Genomic DNA, 24,458 nt, shown 5'->3' with positions numbered 1-24,458 from the left:
TCACGTTCCATATATAAAAGGGAACCATCAAGCTTTGCAACTGCAATAGAGATGGGAATCTAATTAGTTTTTTTTTTTATATATAATATTTTTTATTTTTTTATTTTGTGATCTTTTAGGTCCAAACCAAAACCCAAATCAAATCAAATTATAGGCTACCCAAACCAAACCAAATATCCAATTACAATTCAATTTGGTTTGGTTTCAAAACCAAAGAAACCAAATTTAAAATTAAAAGTAAAATCTAAATTATCATATTTCCAAACATAAAATTTACTTTTCCAATTTTCCATAATAGTTAAGTATACAAAATTAAAATACATACACATGAACAACAAAGTATATTAAATCAAAATGCTACACTGTAAGAAAAAAAGTGACCAAATTTGATATTTAGCCTAATTTTAACGTAATGCGTATTCGCCGATTCAGAAATCCAAGATCAAGTGTACGAAGTATCTGTTCTTATTGGTTAAATTAAAATCTTAATTTCTTTTTTCAGCTTATGAATGATCCATTAATCGTCACCGGACAAGGTCTGGGTGGATACCTCGACATTCTTTTTACAATACTCCATCAACATGCGGTAGATTTGGAAGAATCCAACGGTTCAAAATCCGCGAAACGCCCCATTTGCATAACTTTCGGTGCACCCCTTACCACTCCGACGTGCTATCTCTGAACGCCCACAATGGAATTCATGTTTTTCTGAATGTGGTCGCAAATTAAGATGGATCCTCTCGCGAGTTTTTTCTCATCAAATTCTCTATACAAGCCTTTTGGTACTTTCCTGTTTTGCACAGACTCAGGTGGGCACACCGCTTTTGAAGATGAGATCCTAATCCTTGAAGTGTTAGACGCCATGGCGTCATCCAATCCTAGAAGCTTTCAATTGCTTGATTATAGGAACGAATTGGGTTCGATCAGAAGGAAGATATTGTATCGTGGGGATTCTATATTTGGTGAATGGTACTCGAATCCATTGATGGCTGGGGTCGTGACGCAATTTCAGGACATCAACGTCTTGGATGATATCTCGCATGGTCTGATTGCCAGAAGTGAAAATATATGATAAAAAACAAGAGGAAGGTTAACGCATGCATATGAGCCCACGAAGAAGCTAAACGATATGAAGATCAGTTTGACATACATGGAATGGTACATGAAGACCCGAAGATCGGAAGGAGGTTATTACGATATCTTCAAGCAGAACGGAAAAACCAAAAATGAAATCGAGAGCCGAACAAGAATCATCATGTAACAACGCAAATTTTCAAACAAATTTTTCATTTCAAACAAATAGAGTATTTTTATTCAAACTAAATATAATTATTCCAGGTGTTAAGTCGAAATACAAATCATAGAATTCCCAAGATCTCAAAACATCAATCAGTGTGTACGCATCACGCCGGCGCCTTCCCACGGTTCTCGCTAGTACCTGAAACACATACATAACAACTGTAAGCATAAATGCTTAGTGAGTTCCCCAATATACAACTTACACATATACGCCTTTCCAGGTCCTGACCTTCCGGTCCACAACACAACGCCTTCCGGCCCATAACATAATCGCCTTCCGGCCCATAACATATTGCCTTCCGGCCCATATAAACATACACAGCACGCATAACAATTAACTTACCACATACAGCACATATATCACATATCATATCCGACCTTCCGGTCACACAGTCAAACCCTTCCGAGTACAGTATAGTGAGAAGACTCACCTCGTGGATACTGAAAGCTAGCAACTCTTGAAATCACTCGTACTCGATCCGCCGAGCTACAAACTCCCTATAATATCATATATCCCTTATTAACACTTTTATCTTCCAAGTTAACTGACCCTAAGAAAATCACACATAGGTCAACTCTGGTCAACGGTCCCCGGTCAACTCGACCGGACTCGGCGAGTCTAGTCGTCCTCCAATCCTCTAAGATTCCCTTCTACTCGTCGAGTATCCTCCTTGACCCGACGAGTTACTCCTGGAAGAATCGCGGGGCCACCCTGACTCCACTCGCCGAGTCTGAAGAACAGCTCGACGAGTCCCAGTTATTCTCCAAGCTACTCGCCGAGTCTGTTCATCGGACTCGGCGAGTCCATGCCATGCAGTCGATCAAACTGTTTCCTAAGGTCAGAATTGTTCCGACCATTCATAGGTCTGGTCCTCCTAGACTGGTCCATCACGTAAGGTCTTCATTTAGGTGTTCATGCTACACCCCAAGATTTATAATTTACATGTTGACCTAAGGCATAAGGATTTCAATCCAAAACCTTCATCAATTCCCGGAATGCACAGACATGGGACATTCTGGACCTCCAAAGGTCCCAACACGGGGTTACAATCGTTTGGGGGACTAGGGTAACATTCAATCTATCCACAAAAGGGTTCCATAAACCCTAATCCTCTAAACACATCACCATAGCAGAGCATACTCGAATTCTTACCTGGATGATGTACTCTCTGTGTCCCCAATCCTCAGAACGTGATTCCCTTGCTGTTCCTTTAGCCAAGCCCTTCTCTTCCTTGCACACAACTCCTTCAAAATCACCAGTGGCCTTTAACCTTGCTCTAGATGCACACAATCGATTTAGGGTTCTTCTCAGAAGGCTAAAACGAACAATGACGGCCAATAAGTCCCTTTTATACATCCCAAATCTGAACGGCTAGGGTTTTCGCTAAACAGGTCTGCGATCCTACTCGGCGAGTCTGGCTCCAACTCGCCGAGTCCCCTCTTAAAACACCCCAAAAACACAATTTAAACAATACCTGAGATTCCGGGCTGTTACAATTCTCCCACACTAGGATTAGACTTCGCCCTCGAAGTCTCGCTCTGAAAATAGTTCCGGATGCTGCTCCCGTATCTCACGTTCCGGCTCACAAGTCATTTCCGATCCTTTCCGGTGTTGCCACTGAACCAACACCAGAGGTACCTCCTTGTTCCTCAGAACTTTGATCTTCCGATCCCTGATGGCCACTGGTCTCTCAGCATAATTCAGACTCGCATCCACCTGAATATCCTCTAATGGGACCACTGCCGACTCATCGGCTATGCACTTCCTCAATTGTGACACATGAAAAGTGTCATGGATTTGTCCCAACTCTGCTGGCAATTCCAAACGATAGGCTACCCGGCCTATCCTTGCGATCACGCGAAATGGCCCAATATACCGGGGTCCCAGCTTGCCCCTCTTCCTACAGGGCCACCAATACTCCTTCCTCAAATCTAAATACATCTTCGTAGCACCGGGATGGATTGAGAATTTCGATCTATGAGCCTCTTCCATCAAAGTAATACGCGTACCGCCCACAAACGGTACCCAAATCCGACCCTGAAACGTCAGAAGTCCCCGTCCATCCTTAACGAACTCTGAAATTAACCCAACAACCCGCTCTTTCTTCTGCATCTCTGGTCTCACAGCCTCGGCCTGTGCCCCACGAATAGCATCCAATACTGGAGTCATCACAGTCAGTCTCAAACATACATCTCGCAATGGGGTGCTCTCCACCCTGCAGCTCAATGCATCGGCTACCACATTAGCCTTGCCCGGGTGGTACATGATCTCACAATCATAATCCTTGACCACATCCAACCACCTCCTCTAACGCATATTTAGGTTGGGCTGATCCATCAAATACTTCAAGCTCTTATGGTCCGTGTATATCGTACATCGAACCCCATACAGGTAGTGACGCCAAATCTTGAGAGCGAACACTACTGCCCCCAACTCTAAATCATGCGTGGGATATCTCGCCTCATGAGGCTTCAGCTGCCTCGATGCATAAGCTATCACATGACCTCTCTGCATCAATACTGCACCCAGTCCCGAAATCGATGCGTCGCAATATACAACAAAATCTTCCATCCCTTCCGGGAGAGCTAATACCGGGGCTTCGCACAGTCTCTGGCGAAGTGTCTCAAAGGAAGTCTGTTGCTCGGGTCCCCATGAGAATGCAACACCCTTCCGGGTCAATCTGGTGAGCGGCACTGCGATCTTGGAGAAGTCCTTAATAAATCTCCGATAGTACCCTGCCAACCCAAGGAAACTCCTGATCTCAAAGGGTGACTTCGGCACCTCCCAACTCATCACAGCCTCAACCTTGGCCGGATCGACCAATATCCCTTCCTGATTAACAATATGTCCTAGAAATTGGACCTCCCGTAACCAGAAGTCACATTTGGAGAGCTTTGCATAAAGCTTCTCCGACCTCAATACCTCCAGGACCTCCCTCAAATGCTCCTCATGCTGCTCTCTAGATCTCGAAAACACTAGGATGTCGTCGATAAATACAATCACTGACCGATCCAACATCGGCCTACATACCCTGTTCATGAGATCCATGAACACAGCCGGGGGATTGGTGAGCCCGAAAGGCATCACCACAAACTCATAATGCCCATATCGCGTCCTAAACGCTGTCTTCTGGACGTCCTCATCCCGCACTCTCACCTGATGGTACCCTGACCTCAGATCGATCTTGGAAAACCAAGATGCTCCTTGCAACTGATCGAATAAATCATCGATCCTCGGTAACGGGTAACGGTTCTTGACCGTCAACTTGTTCAACTCTCGGTAATCAGTGCACATCCGGTGCGAACCATCCTTCTTCTTGACGAACAGAATAGGTGCTCCCCACGGCGAGCTGCTCGGTCGAATGAATCCCTTCCCCAGCAACTCCTGGAGCTGCGAGGACAACTCTTGCATCTCTGGAGGTGCAAGACGATAAGGCACCTTCGCCATAGGCGCGGCCCCCGGAATCAGATCGATACCAAACTCTACTTGCCTCGCAGGAGGTACTCCCGGCAGCTCCTCGGGAAAAACATCTGGAAACTTACGCACCACTGGGACCTCCTCCACTGACCTCGGTCTCTCGGAAGCCTCCCGCGTATCCATCACATACGCCACAAAACCCTTACATCCCTGCTGTAGACATTGCCTCGCCCTAGCGGCCGAACAAAAAGCTGATCCCGAACGGGTACCCTCGCCGTACACCGTAAGAACTCCCCCACTAGGGTCTCGTATAGTCACCAGCTAACGCTCACAGTCGATGACACCGCTGAATCGACTCAACCAGTCCATGCCCACGATGACACAGACATCACCCATCGCAATAGGAATTAGGTCAATTGGAAACTCAACCCCGAAAATCTCTAGCACGCATCCCCGAAGAACCTCCGTGGCACAAATCACTCTCTCGGCCGCTATAGAAACTCTCAGAGGCCGACTTAATGACTCACGACTAATGCTGATATGCTGACTAAAAGCTAAGGATACAAAGGACCTACTCGCACCCGAGTCAAATAACACTAGAGCAGGCACAGAGTTCACAAGAAAAGTACCTACACATATAATAACATAAGCATAACATTTCGACTTTAAATAAATACGTGAATTACAGCATATCTGCCACAACATCGGGCGCAGCGCGGACCTCCTCCGCAGTTAGCTGAAAGGCTCTCCCGCGAGCCCTCGGGGCGTCGACCTTCGCCGGTCGAGTCTTAGTAGTCCTGGCAGTAGGTGTAGATCCCTGACGAAGCTGAGGGCACTCGGCCTTCCGATGGCCTGTCTGGTTGCAATGAAAGCAAACCATAAACCCCTTAGGGCAATCCCTGGCGATGTGTCCCTCCTTTCCACACTTGTAGCAAACACCAGCTCGACACGCCCCATCGTGACCCTTGCCGCACTTTCCGCAAGTGCGGCCCTTCGGACCTCCCGTCCTCGAATCGGCGGACTTGGTCCGCTTGGCTGCCGGCTGAGACTGAGCCGGTCGCCGGTCCACCTGCTGAGACTCGGCCTCCTCCCTGGCCTGGGTCTCCAACTCGATCTCGCGCTTCCTGGCATTCGCCTGAAGCTCAGCAAAAGTATGATAGGTGGAGTTTGACACAAACTCCCGGATATCCCTCCTCAAAACACCCAAGTACCGGCTCATCCGCGACTGCTCTGTGGACACCAGCTCGGGGCAGAACATCGCCCTCTCATGAAACTTCCGCGTGACCACCGCAACCGAATCAGTACCCTGCTTAAGGGTTAAGAACTCCTGAACCAATCGTTCCCTCTCCACTGGGGGAACGTACTCGTCCCTGAACATGGCAGTAAACCTCTCCCATGTCACTGCTGTAATTTCCGCCAAAGTGAAGTTCGCCGTCACGAACTTCCACCAATCCTTCGCTCCCAGACGGAGTTGGTTCAAAGCGAACCGTACCCTCAGGTGCTCCGGGCATGAACAAGTGTAGAAGCACCCCTCAATATCAGCGATCCACCTCATTGCAGCAATCGGATCCTGCGTCCCATCGAACTCAGGTGGTTTCGTGTTGCTGAATTCCCGGAATAGCAACGAGTCACCCCCCTGTGGCCTGGCAGCGGCCACAGCTGCGGTAGCGGCAGCGGCTGCAGCTTCAGTCAGTGCGGCATACCGCTCCTCAAACGTCTCCATCAGGGTGGTCTTAATAGACCCAAACATCTCCGGGATCTCAGCCCGGATCGCTGCAGCTACCTCCTCCTGAATCAGCTGACGAATCTCCTCGTCACTCACGCCGCTCGAACTCGCCCCATGGCGTGGTCTAACCATGATGTCTCTGAAATACAACATAAAACTATCAGAGACTCCATCAAGTACAATCGCACTCGATAACGCAACCCTACTCAGTCTCCGATATCCAAGGATTCTTACTTGGGTCTCCCACCAACCCGGTGTCTTCGGTAGTACGGGCCCAATACTACCGACCACACCGTATCAGCATTCGTCCCAAATCTTCCTCCCCAAACCCCGAATAGTGAGTACTCTACTTTTGATATGCACTATCTACCTGCACGTTATCAAGTATCTCATATCGACAAACTCCCTAGACTAAGGCATCACAAATCAGGCCACTCTAGTCCTATCATGAATACCTAGTCTTCTAGCATGCATAGCAATTTATATCATAATTCATCTCATAACATAACATTGTAAGGTATTCTGGGGATCTTTACCGTTCGGGCGCTGACTGATCGTACACACTGCTTCTTTCTTGTTTACCACAATATCATTTATAAAAGTTTATGCCTTTATTTTTTTTTTTTAAAAAAAAGTTTTCCTCAAATCCTCGGTTTGAGTTCAGTTACACCCGAAGGTGCACCCGAATCCCTCAAACCAAGGCTCTGATACCAATTGTAACAACGCAAATTTTCAAACAAAATTTTCATTTCAAACAAATAGAGTATTTTTATTCAAACTAAATATAATTATTCCAGGTGTTAAGTCGAAATACAAATCATAGAATTCCCAAGATCTCAAAACATCAATCAGTGTGTACGCATCACGCTGGCGCCTTCCCACGGTCCTCGCTAGTACCTGAAACACATACATAACAACTGTAAGCATAAATGCTTAGTGAGTTCCCCAATATACAACTTACACATATACGCCTTTCCAGGCCCTGACCTTCCGGTCCACAACACAACGCCTTCCGGCCCATAACATAATCGCCTTCCGGCCCATAACATATTGCCTTCCGGCCCATAACATATTGCCTTCCGGCCCATATAAACATACACATCACGCATAACAATTAACTTACCACATATAGCACATATATCACATATCATATCCGACCTTCCGGTCACACAGTCAAACCCTTCCGGGTACAGTATAGTGAGAAGACTCACCTCGTGGATACTGAAAGCTAGCAACTCTTGAAATCACTCGTACTCGATCCGCCGAGCTACAAACTCCCTATAATATCATATATCCCTTATTAACACTTTTATCTTCCAAGTTAACTGACCCTAAGAAAATCACACATAGGTCAACTCTGGTCAACGGTCCCCGGTCAACTCGATCGGACTCGGCGAGTCTAGTCGTCCTCCAATCCTCTAAGATTCCCTTCTACTCGTCGAGTATCCTCCTTGACCCGACGAGTTACTCCTGGAAGAATCGCGGGGCCACCCCGACTCCACTCGCCGAGTCTGAAGAACAGCTCGACGAGTCCCAGTTATTCTCCAAGCTACTCGCCGAGTCTGTTCATCGGACTCGGCGAGTCCATGCCATGCAGTCGATCAAACTGTTTCCTAAGGTCAGAATTGTTCCGACAATTCATAGGTCTGGTCCTCCTAGACTGGTCCATCACGTAAGGTCTTCATTTAGGTGTTCATGCTACACCCCAAGACTTATAATTTACATGTTGACCTAAGGCATAAGGATTTCAATCCAAAACCTTCATCAATTCCCGGAATGCACAGACATGGGACATTCTGGACCTCCAAAGGTCCCAACACGGGGTTACAATCGTTTGGGGGACTAGGGTAACATTCAATCTATCCACAAAAGGGTTCCATAAACCCTAATCCTCTAAACACATCACCATAGCAGAGCATACTCGAATTCTTACCTGGATGATGTACTCTCTATGTCCCCAAACCTCAGAACGTGATTCCCTTGCTGTTCCTTTAGCCAAGCCCTTCTCTTCCTTGCACACAACTCCTTCAAAATCACCAATGGCCTTTAACCTTGCTCTAGATGCACACAATCGATTTAGGGTTCTTCTCAGAAGGCTAAAACGAACAATGACGGCCAATAAGTCCCTTTTATACATCCCAAATCTGAACGGCTAGGGTTTTCGCTAAACAGCGCAGACTCGCCGAGTCCATATCTGGACTCGTCGAGTCCAGTCGCGAACCCGCGACCAGGTCTGCGACCCTACTCGGCGAGTCTGGCTCCAACTCGCCGAGTCCCCTCTTAAAACACCCCAAAAACACAATTTAAACAATACCTGAGATTCCGGGCTGTTACACATCACACATCAAGGTTTTCTAAACCAGTATTGGAAGAAGATTGTTGAAGAAAAGGATGAAATGCCACAAAAAGAAGGTGCCAAGTTGTGTAAGCGTTGGCTCTACGGTGGAACCAACTATAGAAGGATTGTGGAGCCACTAGACATAGCCATTCACTACAAACGAGGAAAAACAAACTACATGACTGTTAGACCAAATCACTACAAGTTATTACAGAAGTGGTCGGACGATGACAACAAGGATCAAAACCCAAGCGACAAAAAAACAAAGGCTGCTAGTCTTACCCAGGATTCTTGCTTCTGGGCCCATGTAGAGGAGGCCTTGATTTCACTTACAGACTTGAAGATTAAGGACACGCATAACATTGAAACCGACCTCAAATAGTTTGAGGTATATCTTATGGATGCAATCAAAGATTTCTCGTTGTCACCGGATGTTTTCGTGGCAGAAAGCAGTTTGATGAAGTGGTGGAGTGATTAGTAGGTATTTAGACATGCATACAAAAGACAACAAGTATTGGCTTTATCTCATAAACCATGTCTCAAAACCTAAGTTCCCCTTCCTATTTCACTTACAGGTATGTAATTATTTATTTGTTTTACTTTTTTTTTTTTTTAATTTGTATTTCAAAATTAACATTTACAATTTTTTTTTACTAGGCCCTTTTAGTTGGTTTAGCATCTGTGTTGGTGTACATCTCAACATCTCATAGAACAGAAAACCGTGAACTTCTTCCATTACATCAACTCATGAATTGGTCAATTGCTGGTAACATTTTGCTTACCTTGTTTATTACTAGAGAGTAAATTACACTTTTGGTCCCTGAATATAGCTCATTTTTGCATTTTTGGTCCCAAAAAGTTCTCTTGCGAATTTGGTCCTCGTTTTGAAGTTTCCTAACGATTTTGGTCCCTTTGTCGTCTAAAAAAATCACCATTTCTCCCTTGGACCAAAACTGTATTAAAACAGTATACCATAGGGGCCAGATTTGTAATTTTCTCATATTTTTGTATATTAAGGTTTATACCGTTTTACATGTGCATATTAGTTTTTAAATTTATAACATTTTTAGTGTATATTGTAAATTGAATCGTTTGTTAATATATTAATATAAAATTATTTACACTACAATTATTATTAATTTAAGAAAAAAATCAAACACACATATAAAATGCTATAAAGCATGATTAAAAGATAAGAGAAAATTATATATTTGGTCCCTGTGGTATACTTATACGACACTGAGACCAGAGTCTGTAGGAAACTCCAAAATTAAGGACCAAATTTGCAAGAGAAATTCTTTTGTGACCAAAACTGCAAAAATCAGCTATACTTAGGGACCAAAAGTGTAATTTACTCATTTATTGTTTTTGCTTAGGTTTATCCATGGTGCTCCCACTATTCTCTGCAACCGACCTACTCTCTCGGCTTACTTCCATATTCCTTGGTTTTGCACCTCCTTTCCTATTATTATCCATTGGGTATTTATTTATTTAAATTAATATTTTTATTTAAAAAAAAAAAAAAAATCTTGTAAATGCATAAAATTATGACATTCAAAAAATAAAACCATGTAACACAGATATGAAGCTGTATTCTATGGGGCTCTTGGCCTTGCACTTTTTGGATGGATACTTTTCGAAAACACTCTTCTCTATGTCAAAAAGTCAAACAAATCTTTGACTTCCTTTGAAGCTGAAAATGAAAACATACTTCTTGAGGAAGGTGATAGATGCTTAAAATTATCTGACATGAGAATCCCAATAGTTTTTGTAAGTAAAAATATTTAGGGATTTTCTTTTTCAATTTCATTTAACGATTTAAGTTTTAAACATCTCTAATATTTTCATTTTCTTTTTAAAAAACTTTCTAGATGGTGTTCTTCAATATAGCATTTTTTGGAACCGGTAATTTTGCAAGTATTGCAAGTTTCGAGATTTCGTCTGTTTATCGATTTATCACAATATTCAGTGTAAGTAAAAGATTTACATAACTTTTTCAATATATAATATTGTAATTTTTTTAACAAAATTAATCTGTGTCACAATCACAGCCGTTTCTCATGGCTGCCTTGCTTATTTTCAAATTGTTCATCCCATTCATGCTTGTCATGTAAGTTTATCAACTGATTTTGAATATGTTTTAATTTATTTTAATGGATTTTGATTTTTTTTTTTTTTTGACTTTGAATGCAGATGTGCATTTAGTGCAATAACTAAATTAGCGAGAGTTCCACGGTTGGGATGTTACTTTCTTGTTATTTTATGCTCGGATGTTATGACAATTCACTTCTTCTTCTTGGTATGAATACTTAAAGTTAAAATCCTTATTATAATGCTTTGTAAAATTTATTTAATTATAGCATTGTACTTTTGATTTTCAATCTGGTTAGGACTTTTTATTTTGTAAAAACAACTCAATTATAGCAGTGAAAATTGCTTTGAATTAATATGACATTGCTATAATTCGATGGATGCTATAATAAATAAATTAATAAAAGTATATAGCTATTTCTTGTATTTAACCTTTTTTCACTCGATGTGTAATACAACAGGTGAAAAATACGGGAAGCTGGATGGAAATTGGCAACAGTATTAGCCACTTTGGAATTGTGAGTGCTCAAGTCGTTTTTGTTCTCTTGCTTTTTGCCCTTACAAATATATACACAAAAGATATCCAAACTCGATCAACAAAACAAGTTTCTCAAAAAACTATGTAGTTTTTGTTCAATCTTTTATAGGATTCCCCTTTGTTATATCATTTATGAGACTTTGTAAAAGGGTGTTTTTGACATTTTGCCCATTAGTTATTACTTTATGAATGATTGTTTTTTATAGGAATGATATGGTAGCACGACAATTTTGGAGGGTTATTTGATTATAACTTGTAACATAGACTCTTAAATGTTGATATCGGAAATACGTTATTTGAGGTAAAATCAAAGTAAAGATGTGTATTTTTTATTTAACGAGTAATTTGCTATATTTTTTTTATTTATTTCTAAGAAATTTGCCAATGGATTTCCTTGGTATGGTACGTAGAGAAAGAAGTCTATATTAAAATCATGATTGGTCACTTCTAAGAAATTGCCCATCGATTCCTAAGAAGAAAAAGGTCAAGAAATAATTTAAAAGAGGACAATAATTTGTATCTATACAAATGATTTTAACACAACATTTCCTAGAAATTACCACCAATGGATCAATCCTATTTTATAATCATGAACACAACAAGTTTTTTTAAAGAAAATTTCCGTGCAATGTTACCAACATACAAAATATAAAAAAAAAATTAAAGAAATTTATTTTAAGATCTATTAATATCATATAATATGATTTAGACTCTTTGGAAAATTGTAGAATGTGAATAAGAGAATAATATAATAAAGAGAAAGACATGAAGAGTTGCTAGTTCGTAGATGTTGAAATATGATTTGCCAAAACAGCTAATCTTAGTATGTATAATTGGCATTTATATAGCCAATCACCATATAATATAAAAGAGGCTTTCTTGCTCTTCTGTCAAGAGGCCACGAGAGTCGAGTTTTTCACATCCTCATCCCTTGGTAAAGTCGAGTTTTATGCTCGGGTTTTGTATCGGGTCCGGGGCAGGGAGTGAGTTCTCCTCATCCCGACTTGCCCCGCCCCGATTATATATATATATATATATATATATATATATATATATATATATATATATATATATATCCTTTGATGTTAATTGCACTACTTAGTGTGGACAATCGTTTTAGTTTTTAAAAATATGGTGCGAATGATATTTTTTATTTTTTGACGTATTACACTAAACTTAAATCAAATAATCTTTTTAGTTATTAATAGTTTTTTTTAATGTTTTTATGTATTATATTAAACTTAAATCAAATAATTTTTAATATAACGTCCAATTTATTTTATTAAAGTGATGTATCGTATTTTTAATTTAAAAAGGAGGCTAGCGCATGTGTTTTTTATAAGAAATCGAGTACCTTAAAATGGAATAAAGAGTTCGTTATGAATTGTTATAAACCCAATAAGATACCCGAAACCCGATGGAACACCCTGATAAGAAACCTGAAAAATATCGGGACGGGTTTAGGAAACTATGCCCCGCCCTGAACCTGCCCTGTTACCATTCCTAAAATGACTGCCTTGATTTTGATAGTAGTAAAGGGAAAACTTATGAGCGGTTCAACAAAATGACACGCTATTACGTCTCATCCTTTTGCGCGACAACTGTTGTAGATAACTACATTTCAATTTCATAAAATATTCTCGTTTTTTTTTAATGTTTTTTTTTTCAAATTGTTTTTTAGTGTTTAAATATAAAGTGATTACTATGATACCACTTTGAAGGTGGTTTTAACTTTTTATTGCCTTTATTATGATTTTCTTCAAGAAAAATGATGGTATAAAAATCAAATCACTTCTATTTATGTAGATGAATAAAAAATATAAATAAAATTATCACGTTCCATATATAAAAGGGAACCATCAAGCTTTGCAACTGCAATAGAGATGGGAATCTAATTAGTTTTTTTTTTTATATATAATATTTTTTATTTTTTTATTTTGTGATCTTTTAGGTCCAAACCAAAACCCAAATCAAATCAAATTATAGGCTACCCAAACCAAACCAAATATCCAATTACAATTCAATTTGGTTTGGTTTCAAAACCAAAGAAACCAAATTTAAAATTAAAAGTAAAATCTAAATTATCATATTTCCAAACATAAAATTTACTTTTCCAATTTTCCATAATAGTTAAGTATACAAAATTAAAATACATACACATGAACAACAAAGTATATTAAATCAAAATGCTACACTGTAAGAAAAAAAGTGACCAAATTTGATATTTAGCCTAATTTTAACGTAATGCGTATTCGCCGATTCAGAAATCCAAGATCAAGTGTACGAAGTATCTGTTCTTATTGGTTAAATTAAAATCTTAATTTCTTTTTTCAGCTTATGAATGATCCATTAATCGTCACCGGACAAGGTCTGGGTGGATACCTCGACATTCTTTTTACAATACTCCATCAACATGCGGTAGATTTGGAAGAATCCAACGGTTCAAAATCCGCGAAACGCCCCATTTGCATAACTTTCGGTGCACCCCTTACCACTCCGACGTGCTATCTCTGAACGCCCACAATGGAATTCATGTTTTTCTGAATGTGGTCGCAAATTAAGATGGATCCTCTCGCGAGTTTTTTCTCATCAAATTCTCTATACAAGCCTTTTGGTACTTTCCTGTTTTGCACAGACTCAGGTGGGCACACCGCTTTTGAAGATGAGATCCTAATCCTTGAAGTGTTAGACGCCATGGCGTCATCCAATCCTAGAAGCTTTCAATTGCTTGATTATAGGAACGAATTGGGTTCGATCAGAAGGAAGATATTGTATCGTGGGGATTCTATATTTGGTGAATGGTACTCGAATCCATTGATGGCTGGGGTCGTGACGCAATTTCAGGACATCAACGTCTTGGATGATATCTCGCATGGTCTGATTGCCAGAAGTGAAAATATATGATAAAAAACAAGAGGAAGGTTAACGCATGCATATGAGCCCACGAAGAAGCTAAACGATATGAAGATCAGTTTGACATACATGGAATGGTACATGAAGACCCGAAGATCGGAAGGAGGTTATTACGATATCTTCAAGCAGAACGGAAAAACCAAAAATGAAATCGAGAGCCGAACAAGAATCATCATGTAACAACGCAAATTTTCAAACAAATTTTTCATTTCAAACAAATAGAGTATTTTTATTCAAACTAAATATAATTATTCCAGGTGTTAAGTCGAAATACAAATCATAGAATTCCCAAGATCTCAAAACATCAATCAGTGTGTACGCATCACGCCGGCGCCTTCCCACGGTTCTCGCTAGTACCTGAAACACATACATAACAACTGTAAGCATAAATGCTTAGTGAGTTCCCCAATATACAACTTACACATATACGCCTTTCCAGGTCCTGACCTTCCGGTCCACAACACAACGCCTTCCGGCCCATAACATAATCGCCTTCCGGCCCATAACATATTGCCTTCCGGCCCATATAAACATACACAGCACGCATAACAATTAACTTACCACATACAGCACATATATCACATATCATATCCGACCTTCCGGTCACACAGTCAAACCCTTCCGAGTACAGTATAGTGAGAAGACTCACCTCGTGGATACTGAAAGCTAGCAACTCTTGAAATCACTCGTACTCGATCCGCCGAGCTACAAACTCCCTATAATATCATATATCCCTTATTAACACTTTTATCTTCCAAGTTAACTGACCCTAAGAAAATCACACATAGGTCAACTCTGGTCAACGGTCCCCGGTCAACTCGACCGGACTCGGCGAGTCTAGTCGTCCTCCAATCCTCTAAGATTCCCTTCTACTCGTCGAGTATCCTCCTTGACCCGACGAGTTACTCCTGGAAGAATCGCGGGGCCACCCTGACTCCACTCGCCGAGTCTGAAGAACAGCTCGACGAGTCCCAGTTATTCTCCAAGCTACTCGCCGAGTCTGTTCATCGGACTCGGCGAGTCCATGCCATGCAGTCGATCAAACTGTTTCCTAAGGTCAGAATTGTTCCGACCATTCATAGGTCTGGTCCTCCTAGACTGGTCCATCACGTAAGGTCTTCATTTAGGTGTTCATGCTACACCCCAAGATTTATAATTTACATGTTGACCTAAGGCATAAGGATTTCAATCCAAAACCTTCATCAATTCCCGGAATGCACAGACATGGGACATTCTGGACCTCCAAAGGTCCCAACACGGGGTTACAATCGTTTGGGGGACTAGGGTAACATTCAATCTATCCACAAAAGGGTTCCATAAACCCTAATCCTCTAAACACATCACCATAGCAGAGCATACTCGAATTCTTACCTGGATGATGTACTCTCTGTGTCCCCAATCCTCAGAACGTGATTCCCTTGCTGTTCCTTTAGCCAAGCCCTTCTCTTCCTTGCACACAACTCCTTCAAAATCACCAGTGGCCTTTAACCTTGCTCTAGATGCACACAATCGATTTAGGGTTCTTCTCAGAAGGCTAAAACGAACAATGACGGCCAATAAGTCCCTTTTATACATCCCAAATCTGAACGGCTAGGGTTTTCGCTAAACAGGTCTGCGATCCTACTCGGCGAGTCTGGCTCCAACTCGCCGAGTCCCCTCTTAAAACACCCCAAAAACACAATTTAAACAATACCTGAGATTCCGGGCTGTTACAATTCTCCCACACTAGGATTAGACTTCGCCCTCGAAGTCTCGCTCTGAAAATAGTTCCGGATGCTGCTCCCGTATCTCACGTTCCGGCTCACAAGTCATTTCCGATCCTTTCCGGTGTTGCCACTGAACCAACACCAGAGGTACCTCCTTGTTCCTCAGAACTTTGATCTTCCGATCCCTGATGGCCACTGGTCTCTCAGCATAATTCAGACTCGCATCCACCTGAATATCCTCTAATGGGACCACTGCCGACTCATCGGCTATGCACTTCCTCAATTGTGACACATGAAAAGTGTCATGGATTTGTCCCAACTCTGCTGGCAATTCCAAACGATAGGCTACCCGGCCTATCCTTGCGATCACGCGAAATGGCCCAATATACCGGGGTCCCAGCTTGCCCCTCTTCCTACAGGGCCACCAATACTCCTTCCTCAAATCTAAATACATCTTCGTAGCACCGGGATGGATTGAGAATTTCGATCTATGAGCCTCTTCCATCAAAGTAATACGCGTACCGCCCACAAACGGTACCCAAATCCGACCCTGAAACGTCAGAAGTCCCCGTCCATCCTTAACGAACTCTGAAATTAACCCAACAACCCGCTCTTTCTTCTGCATCTCTGGTCTCACAGCCTCGGCCTGTGCCCCACGAATAGCATCCAATACTGGAGTCATCACAGTCAGTCTCAAACATACATCTCGCAATGGGGTGCTCTCCACCCTGCAGCTCAATGCATCGGCTACCACATTAGCCTTGCCCGGGTGGTACATGATCTCACAATCATAATCCTTGACCACATCCAACCACCTCCTCTAACGCATATTTAGGTTGGGCTGATCCATCAAATACTTCAAGCTCTTATGGTCCGTGTATATCGTACATCGAACCCCATACAGGTAGTGACGCCAAATCTTGAGAGCGAACACTACTGCCCCCAACTCTAAATCATGCGTGGGATATCTCGCCTCATGAGGCTTCAGCTGCCTCGATGCATAAGCTATCACATGACCTCTCTGCATCAATACTGCACCCAGTCCCGAAATCGATGCGTCGCAATATACAACAAAATCTTCCATCCCTTCCGGGAGAGCTAATACCGGGGCTTCGCACAGTCTCTGGCGAAGTGTCTCAAAGGAAGTCTGTTGCTCGGGTCCCCATGAGAATGCAACACCCTTCCGGGTCAATCTGGTGAGCGGCACTGCGATCTTGGAGAAGTCCTTAATAAATCTCCGATAGTACCCTGCCAACCCAAGGAAACTCCTGATCTCAAAGGGTGACTTCGGCACCTCCCAACTCATCACAGCCTCAACCTTGGCCGGATCGACCAATATCCCTTCCTGATTAACAATATGTCCTAGAAATTGGACCTCCCGTAACCAGAAGTCACATTTGGAGAGCTTTGCATAAAGCTTCTCCGACCTCAATACCTCCAGGACCTCCCTCAAATGCTCCTCATGCTGCTCTCTAGATCTCGAAAACACTAGGATGTCGTCGATAAATACAATCACTGACCGATCCAACATCGGCCTACATACCCTGTTCATGAGATCCATGAACACAGCCGGGGGATTGGTGAGCCCGAAAGGCATCACCACAAACTCATAATGCCCATATCGCGTCCTAAACGCTGTCTTCTGGACGTCCTCATCCCGCACTCTCACCTGATGGTACCCTGACCTCAGATCGATCTTGGAAAACCAAGATGCTCCTTGCAACTGATCGAATAAATCATCGATCCTCGGTAACGGGTAACGGTTCTTGACCGTCAACTTGTTCAACTCTCGGTAATCAGTGCACATCCGGTGCGAACCATCCTTCTTCTTGACGAACAGAATAGGTGCTCCCCACGGCGAGCTGCTCGGTCGAATGAATCCCTTCCCCAGCAACTCCTGGAGCTGCGAGGACAACTCTTGCATCTCTGGAGGTGCAAGACGATAAGGCACCTTCGCCATAGGCGCGGCCCCCGGAATCAGATCGATACCAAACTCTACTTGCCTCGCAGGAGGTACTCCCGGCAGCTCCTCGGGAAAAACATCTGGAAACTTACGCACCACTGGGACCTCCTCCACTGACCTCGGTCTCTCGGAAGCCTCCCGCGTATCCATCACATACGCCACAAAACCCTTACATCCCTGCTGTAGACATTGCCTCGCCCTAGCGGCCGAACAAAAAGCTGATCCCGAACGGGTACCCTCGCCGTACACCGTAAGAACTCCCCCACTAGGGTCTCGTATAGTCACCAGCTAACGCTCACAGTCGATGACACCGCTGAATCGACTCAACCAGTCCATGCCCACGATGACACAGACATCACCCATCGCAATAGGAATTAGGTCAATTGGAAACTCAACCCCGAAAATCTCTAGCACGCATCCCCGAAGAACCTCCGTGGCACAAATCACTCTCTCGGCCGCTATAGAAACTCTCAGAGGCCGACTTAATGACTCACGACTAATGCTGATATGCTGACTAAAAGCTAAGGATACAAAGGACCTACTCGCACCCGAGTCAAATAACACTAGAGCAGGCACAGAGTTCACAAGAAAAGTACCTACACATATAATAACATAAGCATAACATTTCGACTTTAAATAAATACGTGAATTACAGCATATCTGCCACAACATCGGGCGCAGCGCGGACCTCCTCCGCAGTTAGCTGAAAGGCTCTCCCGCGAGCCCTCGGGGCGTCGACCTTCGCCGGTCGAGTCTTAGTAGTCCTGGCAGTAGGTGTAGATCCCTGACGAAGCTGAGGGCACTCGGCCTTCCGATGGCCTGTCTGGTTGCAATGAAAGCAAACCATAAACCCCTTAGGGCAATCCCTGGCGATGTGTCCCTCCTTTCCACACTTGTAGCAAACACCAGCTCGACACGCCCCATCGTGACCCTTGCCGCACTTTCCGCAAGTGCGGCCCTTCGGACCTCCCGTCCTCGAATCGGCGGACTTGGTCCGCTTGGCTGCCGGCTGAGACTGAGCCGGTCGCCGGTCCACCTGCTGAGACTCGGCCTCCTCCCTGGCCTGGGTCTCCAACTCGATCTCGCGCTTCCTGGCATTCGCCTGAAGCTCAGCAAAAGTATGATAGGTGGAGTTTGACACAAACTCCCGGATATCCCTCCTCAAAACACCCAAGTACCGGCTCATCCGCGACTGCTCTGTGGACACCAGCTCGGGGCAGAACATCGCCCTCTCATGAAACTTCCGCGTGACCACCGCAACCGAATCAGTACCCTGCTTAAGGGTTAAGAACTCCTGAACCAATCGTTCCCTCTCCACTGGGGGAACGTACTCGTCCCTGAACATGGCAGTAAACCTCTCCCATGTCACTGCTGTAATTTCCGCCAAAGTGAAGTTCGCCGTCACGAACTTCCACCAATCCTTCGCTCCCAGACGGAGTTGGTTCAAAGCGAACCGTACCCTCAGGTGCTCCGGGCATGAACAAGTGTAGAAGCACCCCTCAATATCAGCGATCCACCTCATTGCAGCAATCGGATCCTGCGTCCCATCGAACTCAGGTGGTTTCGTGTTGCTGAATTCCCGGAATAGCAACGAGTCACCCCCCTGTGGCCTGGCAGCGGCCACAGCTGCGGTAGCGGCAGCGGCTGCAGCTTCAGTCAGTGCGGCATACCGCTCCTCAAACGTCTCCATCAGGGTGGTCTTAATAGACCCAAACATCTCCGGGATCTCAGCCCGGATCGCTGCAGCTACCTCCTCCTGAATCAGCTGACGAATCTCCTCGTCACTCACGCCGCTCGAACTCGCCCCATGGCGTGGTCTAACCATGATGTCTCTGAAATACAACATAAAACTATCAGAGACTCCATCAAGTACAATCGCACTCGATAACGCAACCCTACTCAGTCTCCGATATCCAAGGATTCTTACTTGGGTCTCCCACCAACCCGGTGTCTTCGGTAGTACGGGCCCAATACTACCGACCACACCGTATCAGCATTCGTCCCAAATCTTCCTCCCCAAACCCCGAATAGTGAGTACTCTACTTTTGATATGCACTATCTACCTGCACGTTATCAAGTATCTCATATCGACAAACTCCCTAGACTAAGGCATCACAAATCAGGCCACTCTAGTCCTATCATGAATACCTAGTCTTCTAGCATGCATAGCAATTTATATCATAATTCATCTCATAACATAACATTGTAAGGTATTCTGGGGATCTTTACCGTTCGGGCGCTGACTGATCGTACACACTGCTTCTTTCTTGTTTACCACAATATCATTTATAAAAGTTTATGCCTTTATTTTTTTTTTTTAAAAAAAAGTTTTCCTCAAATCCTCGGTTTGAGTTCAGTTACACCCGAAGGTGCACCCGAATCCCTCAAACCAAGGCTCTGATACCAATTGTAACAACGCAAATTTTCAAACAAAATTTTCATTTCAAACAAATAGAGTATTTTTATTCAAACTAAATATAATTATTCCAGGTGTTAAGTCGAAATACAAATCATAGAATTCCCAAGATCTCAAAACATCAATCAGTGTGTACGCATCACGCTGGCGCCTTCCCACGGTCCTCGCTAGTACCTGAAACACATACATAACAACTGTAAGCATAAATGCTTAGTGAGTTCCCCAATATACAACTTACACATATACGCCTTTCCAGGCCCTGACCTTCCGGTCCACAACACAACGCCTTCCGGCCCATAACATAATCGCCTTCCGGCCCATAACATATTGCCTTCCGGCCCATAACATATTGCCTTCCGGCCCATATAAACATACACATCACGCATAACAATTAACTTACCACATATAGCACATATATCACATATCATATCCGACCTTCCGGTCACACAGTCAAACCCTTCCGGGTACAGTATAGTGAGAAGACTCACCTCGTGGATACTGAAAGCTAGCAACTCTTGAAATCACTCGTACTCGATCCGCCGAGCTACAAACTCCCTATAATATCATATATCCCTTATTAACACTTTTATCTTCCAAGTTAACTGACCCTAAGAAAATCACACATAGGTCAACTCTGGTCAACGGTCCCCGGTCAACTCGATCGGACTCGGCGAGTCTAGTCGTCCTCCAATCCTCTAAGATTCCCTTCTACTCGTCGAGTATCCTCCTTGACCCGACGAGTTACTCCTGGAAGAATCGCGGGGCCACCCCGACTCCACTCGCCGAGTCTGAAGAACAGCTCGACGAGTCCCAGTTATTCTCCAAGCTACTCGCCGAGTCTGTTCATCGGACTCGGCGAGTCCATGCCATGCAGTCGATCAAACTGTTTCCTAAGGTCAGAATTGTTCCGACAATTCATAGGTCTGGTCCTCCTAGACTGGTCCATCACGTAAGGTCTTCATTTAGGTGTTCATGCTACACCCCAAGACTTATAATTTACATGTTGACCTAAGGCATAAGGATTTCAATCCAAAACCTTCATCAATTCCCGGAATGCACAGACATGGGACATTCTGGACCTCCAAAGGTCCCAACACGGGGTTACAATCGTTTGGGGGACTAGGGTAACATTCAATCTATCCACAAAAGGGTTCCATAAACCCTAATCCTCTAAACACATCACCATAGCAGAGCATACTCGAATTCTTACCTGGATGATGTACTCTCTATGTCCCCAAACCTCAGAACGTGATTCCCTTGCTGTTCCTTTAGCCAAGCCCTTCTCTTCCTTGCACACAACTCCTTCAAAATCACCAATGGCCTTTAACCTTGCTCTAGATGCACACAATCGATTTAGGGTTCTTCTCAGAAGGCTAAAACGAACAATGACGGCCAATAAGTCCCTTTTATACATCCCAAATCTGAACGGCTAGGGTTTTCGCTAAACAGCGCAGACTCGCCGAGTCCATATCTGGACTCGTCGAGTCCAGTCGCGAACCCGCGACCAGGTCTGCGACCCTACTCGGCGAGTCTGGCTCCAACTCGCCGAGTCCCCTCTTAAAACACCCCAAAAACACAATTTAAACAATACCTGAGATTCCGGGCTGTTACACATCACACATCAAGGTTTTCTAAACCAGTATTGGAAGAAGATTGTTGAAGAAAAGGATGAAATGCCACAAAAAGAAGGTGCCAAGTTGTGTAAGCGTTGGCTCTACGGTGGAACCAACTATAGAAGGATTGTGGAGCCACTAGACATAGCCATTCACTACAAACGAGGAAAAACAAACTACATGACTGTTAGACCAAATCACTACAAGTTATTACAGAAGTGGTCGGACGATGACAACAAGGATCAAAACCCAAGCGACAAAAAAACAAAGGCTGCTAGTCTTACCCAGGATTCTTGCTTCTGGGCCCATGTAGAGGAGGCCTTGATTTCACTTACAGACTTGAAGATTAAGGACACGCATAACATTGAAACCGACCTCAAATAGTTTGAGGTATATCTTATGGATGCAATCAAAGATTTCTCGTTGTCACCGGATGTTTTCGTGGCAGAAAGCAGTTTGATGAAGTGGTGGAGTGATTATAAGGTCTTTAAAGGAAGTCCGTATAATTCTGAGTTTGCTCGATACATGAACAATCATAGATACACCGAGTACCAATAACACGTACACTAATTTAAAGTTTATATCGTAACACCAGTTCCTTTTTTAACATTTTTTAATAGAAGTTATGGAAAGTTTCTATAATATTACCCAAAAATAGGGTTTATCAAAAACTTTAGTTTTTTTTTTTTTTTTTTTTTTTTTTTTTTTTTTTTTTTTTTTTTTGGGGAACGGAAAATCTATTTTATTCATAAACTACTCTCTTAAATCCATATATGTCCCTAATGAAATTTGAACCCTCGACCTTGAATAGTGAAAGCAACACAAGATATCGCTGGATTAGAAACTCTTTGGTTCTAACTCTGTTTCCAAAACATACAAACGTGTTTTCAGTAATTAAAACCATAAAAAAAAGCAACAACAGTATACAAGACAAAAGACTATCCACTCCATGCTCATCTTGTCGCTGGTATGGCATACGCTACTTTTTCGATCCTGAAGTACATTACAATAACAATATATGTCAAACCAATTCAATTAAGTTGTACTCTTATTAATTTTTTTAAACCTAATTTTATTAAGAGCATCTCCAACCAACTCTTATTTTTTCCTATTTTTTCTTATTTTTCTCCATATTTCTCCCATTTATTCCCGCATTTTGGGGAATATGAATAGTATTACACCAAATATGGTGTTATATTATTCATTTCTCCCAAAATAGGGATGAACTTTATGTTGTCGGTTTTAATCCATCTGTTTATATATTTATATACTTCAAGTTTATTTTTACCTACTAATTATAATTTAAATGTAATATTTAATATTTATAATATTTTGTTATATATTAAATTATATTAGTTAATTATAAATATAAAGTTTGTTTTTTGTTCATCAAATTCATATAAAAAGTTAAATACATATTGAAATTTTAAAAAACGATAACGTATTTTACAAAAGTTTATAAGTGTGTTATAAATATAATCTTATTCATTTATTAATATTGTAATGAAAAAATTATAGATTATATATTTGTTAAAACCAAATTAGTAGAAATGGTGTGTTTGACAATCTATGTAAGTTGGAAGAATGAAATATACTAGGAATATATTTTTTGGAATAAAAAAATGGGGTAAAAAATGGAGTGGGGTTGGAGATGAAACACTATTTACCTTATTTTTTACTCCATTTTTGGGGGAAAAAATAAGAGTGAGTTAGAGATGGTCTAAGAGAACTAGAAGAAGCTAGCTAGAAAGAAAAACCAATAAAAAAGAAGAGGATTTTGCATTCACTAGAACCAAATAATACTATTTTTGTTATTTCTACTAGAAAATCAACTAAAAAAATGAATAACTACGCTCTAAAAATATGACTCTTTCTCATGCTATACGTCTTGAACACTTCACTATTTATATACAATCGAATAACCCATATAGTTGTGATGACAATTACTTCAACCTTACTTTTTTTTTTTTTTCAAAATGGAACCCAACATACCATCCATCCATTCCATAATCTCCTGTTATATTTATGAACAAAGGAAAAGGAAGGTCAAACTACATACAAACATTTTCCCATACTTACAAACCTTTTCTCAAATATCTTTAATCACAAAACAACTAACGAGCACATGCCCACAATCTTTAACCATAATAGAACAAAAATGACATAAAACAAAGTTGATTGGAACCAACTTGCTCCATCTCGTCTCAAGAACTCCCTTCTTAAGAATTTTTGAATCAATAAATCTTCTAGTATTATTAAGACAAAACTGCACAAATGGTCCATGTGGTTAGCTAAAAATTGCCACTTTGGTCCAAAAAAGGTTAGACTAGCACCAGAGGTCCAAATTTTTCATTTTCTTGCGAGTTTGGTCCAATTTGCTTTAAACATTTTTATAATGATGGTTTTGCCCCTAAATTTATCCTTTGTATTTTCTTTT

At 42.3% G+C, this 24,458-nt stretch overlaps 1 protein-coding gene and 2 pseudogenes across 2 annotated transcripts; all 3 read left to right on the top strand.

The window, feature by feature from the left end:
* The first annotated feature begins 412 nt into the window (after nt 1–412).
* LOC145040958 (senescence-associated carboxylesterase 101-like) lies at nt 413–9,259 on the top strand (annotated as a pseudogene).
* LOC145040122 (uncharacterized) lies at nt 9,254–11,747 on the top strand. Of its 2 annotated transcripts, XM_078988101.1 has the most exons (9): nt 9,254–9,356; nt 9,439–9,547; nt 10,158–10,260; nt 10,362–10,551; nt 10,653–10,751; nt 10,833–10,891; nt 10,975–11,080; nt 11,334–11,390; nt 11,617–11,747. In XM_078988101.1, the coding sequence occupies exons 1-9, from the start codon at nt 9,273–9,275 to the stop codon at nt 11,620–11,622; spliced, it is 813 nt and encodes a 270-aa protein (XP_078844227.1). In that variant the 5' UTR covers nt 9,254–9,272; the 3' UTR covers nt 11,623–11,747. The 2 variants fall into 2 exon arrangements, with proteins under 2 accessions (XP_078844227.1, XP_078844226.1); XM_078988100.1 differs by lacking the exon at nt 11,617–11,747 and having other exon boundaries at nt 11,334–11,615.
* A 1,431-nt stretch (nt 11,748–13,178) lies between these two features.
* On the top strand, nt 13,179–22,579 carry LOC145040956 (senescence-associated carboxylesterase 101-like; annotated as a pseudogene).
* The last annotated feature ends 1,879 nt before the right edge of the window (nt 22,580–24,458 follow it).

This window comes from Lactuca saligna, chromosome 4 (genome assembly GCF_052625555.1).
Source record: "Lactuca saligna cultivar CGN05327 chromosome 4, ASM5262555v1, whole genome shotgun sequence".
In the NCBI taxonomy this organism is placed as follows: domain Eukaryota; kingdom Viridiplantae; phylum Streptophyta; class Magnoliopsida; order Asterales; family Asteraceae; genus Lactuca; species Lactuca saligna.
Note: the sequence above shows the minus strand (reverse complement) of the source record. Positions and strands in the feature narration are given on the sequence as shown.

What these genes read in the sequence shown, in the direction of transcription:
- LOC145040122 (XM_078988100.1), top strand. Translation starts at nt 9,273, where the DNA reads ATGCATACAAAAGACAACAAGTATTGGCTTTATCTCATAAACCATGTC. An exon ending in TTCCTATTATTATCCATTGG is followed by an intron (nt 10,261 to 10,361) that starts GTATTTATTTAT and finishes CATGTAACACAG; the next exon opens with ATATGAAGCTGTATTCTATG. An exon ending in ATCCCATTCATGCTTGTCAT is followed by an intron (nt 10,892 to 10,974) that starts GTAAGTTTATCA and finishes CTTTGAATGCAG; the next exon opens with ATGTGCATTTAGTGCAATAA.